Source organism: Crocodylus porosus, unplaced genomic scaffold, assembly GCF_001723895.1.
Source record: "Crocodylus porosus isolate Cpor-Errol unplaced genomic scaffold, CroPor_comp1, whole genome shotgun sequence".
Lineage (NCBI taxonomy): Eukaryota > Metazoa > Chordata > Crocodylia > Crocodylidae > Crocodylus > Crocodylus porosus.
This window is the reverse complement of record NW_017728906.1, coordinates 151,857,530-151,863,965: the sequence shown is the minus strand read 5'-3', so window position 1 is coordinate 151,863,965 and position 6,436 is coordinate 151,857,530. Positions and strand designations below refer to the sequence as shown.

The following is a 6,436-nucleotide window of genomic DNA, read 5'->3' as shown; positions in this document are numbered from 1 at the left end:
GCACAGCCCAGTGCAACCCCCGCCAGGAAGAGCCTGGCGCAGCCCTGGACTGAGCCCACAGCTGCAGCCCACCCTGCGCAGATCCAGGGGGCACACCCCCTCCTCCATCCCCTCCCAGACTGCACACAGTGACAGGAGCTGCCCCTCCTTCCTCCTGAATGAGCCATGGCTCCATCCCGGGCCCTTCCCTATCCTGACTGGACAGCGCTTGCCCCAGCCCCACTCCTCCCTCAATGCAGAGGCCTTGATCTGCACCCCCTCCCCACGCCCCTTCCACCACAACAGACTAACCAGCTGGATGCAGCTCTTCAAGCTGCTGGGCTGCATATCGGAAATCAGATTGGTATTGGCCGATATACCTCCTTAAAAATTGGCTACCAGTATCAGCCCCCCAAAACCTCTATCGGTGCACTCCTAACACTTATCAGTTATTTCTGTATTATCATAGCCAGTGTGTGTTGCGTAGTTCTCTTTCTCTTGAAACTGCATGCAACGATGCAATTCTGAACTGCTTTTACTTATGTTTGCAAGCACGCAAGCTTAAAAATAGCCGATTTGGAAGAATTTCTTGAGGCACTAGTGGCAGGGCCATAGTTTTGGCAACAAATAAAACGCATCAAAAATATATTCCAAGCTTCACCACCCCATAAAAGTGTTCATTTGCTGCTGGAATTGCACAGACATAGCATCTATTCCTGGCATACTATTTTAAGACTGTTTTTTCAACTCTGGTCAAGCAGGCTTTCCCCCCAAATATATCTGATAACAGGAAAAGGTCCAGAGAAACTTGTAAATAGCCACAGTGAAGCAACAAAGCCACAGTGAAGCAGTGAACCTCTTAAACAGTTTAGTACATGTCTGCAGTTCCTATCTGCAAGCAAACAAAATAGTAAGAACTAAGCAAAGTTAAGATTTAACCTGTATGTTTTACTCAGCTGCAACTACTGACAATCCAAAGGGCTCTTTCTCTAGTGCATTTTTTTTCCTTTCCCTGAATCATTAGGGGTAGTTGAAATCAAAACCCTGGACCAGGCAGACCACAGCTCCAAGGTAGTATGAGAGATTCTTTCAGATGCCTGGACAATGCGTCTTGCTCCCATGCTCAGGGTTCAATTGATCACCAAGTTTGGAACCAGTAAGAATTTATCCCAAAGACCAATATGACCCGGAGAATTCACTTCTACTTACAGAAAATGACTCACCTCCTAGGAACATCTAGGCAAAGATCCATTAAAGTAAACAATTCCTCCTCATTGCAGGAAACTTTGACCTCTTCTGTTTCGGACGCATAATAATGTGGTGTCCAGAGAATAGAAATGCTCCAAACTAACCAATATCACTGTGCTTGTTATATTATTAAACAGATGTAAACGTAATAGCCTGAGATACATGGAAGCTGAAACCAGATGATCTTGTGTGCAGAACAGTCCAAAATGAGGCAGGGAAGTAGGGAAGTTTACATGGGAGATTTAAATGGCAATTAATTCTAGCCACAATTGCTCTGAGGCAAAGTGTTAATACTTTTTTCACCCTGGTGAAGTCAAGGGTAAAATTAAATTGAGTCCAATGTATTCCCACTCTGCAGTAGGATTTCCTTTTAGATGTTTCCCTCAGAAAGGAGCAATAGGATGGATATGCTACTTAATTTGCATCCTCAATACTTGCTTTAAAAGTGACAAGTGCTATATATTCAGCTGACCCAATTGCATCTTTCACATAGGTAAAAGCAACTACAAGCCATACATCTTGCAGTTTATGGGGTCTGCCATTTTTAAACTTCTCTACCAGAGTCTCCTTTTAACTTTTTCTTAAAGCTTAGATTACATGACTTTTTAATTTTTAAAAACACACTTAACTGTAGTACCACAAAGAGAAAGAATCAAGGCTCAGCTAAGCTGAACAGCTTTGCACTTTCATAACATGAAAAGTAGATGGACTGGGGTTTTTTTTCTTTGTTTCTCTGTTTGAGGCTGTGCTTGGAAGTTTCAGCTCAGCCCAACAGACCTGCAGGAAAGAAAACCCCAAGCCGAATCCTGACACACAGAATGGGCGGAGGCAGGATGTGAAGTTTAAAAAAAATAACCAAACCCAAAAACTAAGACATCTGGTTTAATTATGGGCTGATGGGGCCCAGATCAAAACTGTCCAAACCAGGCATCCAACAGCAGTTCAACAGGGGCTCCAGTTAGACTGTCCAAGGCAAGTGGTCAATTCGGGTCCTTTACAGGCACTTAATGCAGGATGAGGGGCTGGGGGGCCTCCCTGGAGGGTGTCCATTCCTAACAGGGGAGGAGGACCTGTCCCCAACAAGGGGGTATGTGGGGGAAGAGAGCTGGGGGGGGGGGGCTGTCCCCAAGGGGGGAAGGGAACTGGAGGTGTCTGACCCTAACAGGACGGTCCATCCCCCAGGTGGGAGGAGGCCACCTTTAACAGAGGGCTGGGGAGGTATCTGCCCCCAAAGTGGGGTCCATCCCCGGGGGTGGGGGCTGTGCCCCAGCCACCAGTACGCGCCCTCAGGTACCCCCCGCACCGCCGAGAAGCAGAAGCGGTGTCAGCCATTTTAGAGGCACGACGTCGGAGCGCAGCGGGCCGCACACACGGGCCGTGCCCCGCGCCATCTTCTCCCCGCCACCCCTCACCTTGGCGGCGGTGGGCAGGATGAGCACCTGGCTGTTCTCCTCCTCCTTCTTGGCCACCTCCTTCTGCGCCAAGGCGGAGCTGAACGACACCTTCACCATGGCGGCTACGCCCGCCCGCGCACTCGCCCACCGCGGCTGTTGTACGGGCTGCGAGACCACGGGCCGCGGCGACTGCTGGTGCTGCGAGGCTGCGCGCGGCGCGGCGGGCGCGGCGGGGCGGGGCCTCCCGCCCTTAAGCGAGCTGCTCAGCAGCCCCTTGGGGCCCCGCCTTGCTTCCCTTTTTCTCCCCCCGCCGCTGCCGGGCTGAGACTAGGGGCGCTGCTGCCAACTGTTGTGGTGGCTTGGCCGCGCGCCCTCCCTGGATAGCGGCCTCCAGGGGTCACCTCGTCCAGCCCCTGCCTGAGGCGGGACTCTCCCGTCCACACCGGTCCCTGCGGTCCACAGCCCACGCTGCTCCTTCAACCCTGGCAGGACACGAGGCCAGCTCGAGGGCAGTGATTCTTTCCTGCTGAGGCCACACCTGCAATCCTGTGCCCGCCTGTGGCACCCCCGCTATGAGAAAGGATGTGGACAAACTGGAGAGAGTCCAGCGGAGAGCAGCGAACACGATGAGGGGCTGGGGGACATGGCTTCGGAGAAGAGGCTGAGAGAACTGGTATTTCGTCTGGAGAAGAGAAGACTGAGGGGGGATTTAATAGCAGCCTTCAACTACCTGAAGGATGGTTTCAGAGAAGATGGAGGTAGACTGTTTTCAGTGGCGGCAGATGACAGAACAAGGAGCAATGATCTCATGTTGCATCAAGGAAAGTTTAGGTTAGATCTGAGGAAAAACTTTCTCACTAGGAGGGTAGTAAAGCACTGACAGGTTACCCAGAGAGGTGGTACGATCTCCATCCTTGGAGGTGTTTAAGACCCAGCTAAACAAAGTTTTGGCTGGAATGATCTAGTTGGGGATGGTCCTGCTTTGAGCAGGGGGTTGGACTAGATGACCTCCTGCGGTCCCTCCCAATCCTCATTTTGTATGATTCTGTGACCAAAGAGAAAGCAGGGCAGCCAGTGTCCTCCTGCTTCTATAAAAGGCTGTTGCTACACACTCAAGAGATCCCAGGTAGAGGGCCAGTCACCCTCACTTACCCCTTCAGCTGCTATCACCGCTTCCTCTGCCACCCCAAGCAAGTGGCAGTGGCTGTGAGGGTGCCCCACTGTCCTGTACCAGGGCTTAGCCCTAAGGAGCTGTGCCAACATGGGCAAAAAAACCCATGCTGATGTTAAGAGTTAGGAGGAGCTGGCTGCCAACAGACTCCAATGGCACTGCAGCCTCAACCGAGTGGCAGGGTTTTGAGATTGTGCTGTCAAAGCAGAGGAGAGAGAGCAGAGGAAGGAAAAGGAGAGGAATCCCAGTCTGCTTTCTCCTGCAGAAAGATCTGTGACTCAAGGATTGGACTCTTCAGTCATTTTAAGCCTTACAATGAGCCATGGTAGTGATCATCCTGAAACAAGGCATTGCAGATGACAATGAGAGGATAAGGCCCTCTGCTACAGAAGCTGGCAGAAACCCTCACTGTTCATACCAACCCCCATAGTCAATACCAAATAATAGACAAACTTTTCTGTTGCAGAGAACTCAGAAAGACCACAGCAGGTCACAATGGTTTTAATTAAATGGATTCCTATTTGAAGTCTCTGATGTTTGTATCCCTAACAATGCCCATATAGGGTAGCACTCTGCAGCATCCTTGGAAGGCTCTCAAGGCACCCCATGATGCCATGGCGCCCTGGTTGAGAATCACCATCTTGGATAATAATATGGATTTAAGCCTTCTGGTAGTAATGTAATACAGATAAATAACAAGTCAAATTTATACACTGATTGACTTACCATTCCTTACAGTAGTGTCTAAAATCTAAAATATGCATGAGGTGAGAACTCAGAAATGGCTCATACAGACGTTTATACTAACATGAAGCTGCTTTGTTGTAGTCTAGGATTTCTAAAAAGAAAGATCCTAGTGGTTATGGCTGAGAAGAAAAAAAAACTCACATGGTCACTTTCACAGAACTTGGCAGCCTTTATTAGTGCTTGAACATGCCCTTTGGTTCTGCTTAGTTCCTGTTTTTTGTTCCTTCTTAACTGTGGAAGAAAATTTGGTATCTTTGAAACATCACCCATTTGTAGCATCAAAATGCAACTTAATTCCCAGTAAGTCTTCTACACCTGTAATCCTCTTCAGAGATGATCCGAGCAGGGTGTGGGGCCCAGGGCAAATCAGCCTGTACGGCGACCCAGCCCCAGATACAAGGAAGCCTGCAGCAGATTCGGCAGCAGGGTGGGGGTGCCAAGCAACCAAATGTAAAACTAGCGGCAGTGCGGAGTCACTGTGCTGCCCCGCGTAGCTCTGCAAGGCGCCCCAAAGCGCAGTGCCAAGGGCAGTTGCCCTGATTGGTGCCCCTCCCCCCCGCCCAGGGCAGTCCTGGTCCTTCCTCTTATTTTTACAGCAGCAGTGCCATAATTAACACAGTTGAAATGATCGTTACTTGACATCTTGATTTACTGTATCAGAGATGAGCAAGACATTTCACACCTCTCAAAGCTGTTTCTCTCTGCACTTTCCACAGATCCATCTCTATATCATTTTAAAATGTTTTTCTTCCCAGCTGTAAGCATTACAATCCTTATTTTTAAAACTGCTAAGATAGGATCATCCCTATCTAAACTATCTTAAGCTGGGGGTTGGACTTGACCTCTTGAGGTCTCTTCTGGTCCTTTTTTCTATGATTCTGTGCCATTTTGCACACCTTGATAGTCTGTTGTGAGTAATATTTCATTTTGGTGGCATCCATGAGGGGAGTTTGGTAGAGTACGCCCTATCTTCCTCTTACCCACCCAGTTGGACGCCTCCTGGACAAAATTCAGCCAGTGTGCACATGGGTCTCAGTACCACCAACTTCAGCAGAATCTATTCTTTCTGTCCCTGTGTTGTTATATGGCTCTGCTGTTCCTACATCACATGCACCACTGTCTGGCTCATTTAAAATCCTGTTCCAAAAATGGCTGACAGAACTAGTTTTAAAACTTTTTATCATTAAGTCGTTTAGCCCAACAGCCCTTGAACCAAGTCCAACTTGGCTCTTAAACTGGTTTCTTTCTTCTAACGATATAAAAACCTCAAAGGAAAACATTGCTCAAAACTGCTAAGTCTGCACAATTTCAGGGGAAAAACAACTGTTTGCATAGTTTGCATTAGAAACCCTACATGGTTCTGGCTTTGTGCAGAACTTGTTCTGAACTGACTCAAAATTCAGCCAAGCTTCACCAAAAGTGTTTGCAGTTATTTCAGACATCTTGGGCTTGTTTATTATTACTGAGTTTGACCTAGTTTCATTGTGAAAATCTTGCTCAGCTCTAATTACTATTCTGATTAATACATTACAATATTCTACATTGAAGTCCTAAGATGCTGCAAGAAGTTTAGCATAAACTATAACATGTAGGACTGCTATTACAATATTTTTTCATAAGGGAGGCAAATCCCAGTCGTTCAGTGAGAATCAGATTGATGGACCTTTGTCTCCCCTTCTTCAGGGTTCTGTGCCAGAACAGGTGTCTATCCCTTGTAGCGTTTAGCACAGAATCAACTCCCAGCTATTCAAAGTTTACAGTTCTCCTCTGAGATCACCATTATTTTTTGCCAAAACCACGACCGCAGATATTTGCATTTTTTCAAGGCAGTATCATAGTATTTGCCTGACTCAGTGAGTGGTTTACTCATCTCAGAGTTTTACCTAGATACTCAGGA

The 6,436-nt window shown here is 48.0% G+C and overlaps 1 protein-coding gene across 1 annotated transcript in view; it reads right to left on the bottom strand.

Annotated features, from left to right (window-relative positions):
• The window catches only part of ITM2B (integral membrane protein 2B), a 31,222-nt gene extending 28,389 nt beyond the window's left edge, over positions 1-2,833 (bottom strand). The window contains exon 1 of the mRNA XM_019529937.1: positions 2,640-2,833. Coding sequence (XP_019385482.1) covers positions 2,640-2,738 — 99 coding nt within the window. The 5' untranslated portion in view covers positions 2,739-2,833. The remainder of the gene's footprint in view (positions 1-2,639) is intronic.
• Positions 2,834-6,436: the final 3,603 nt, after the last annotated feature.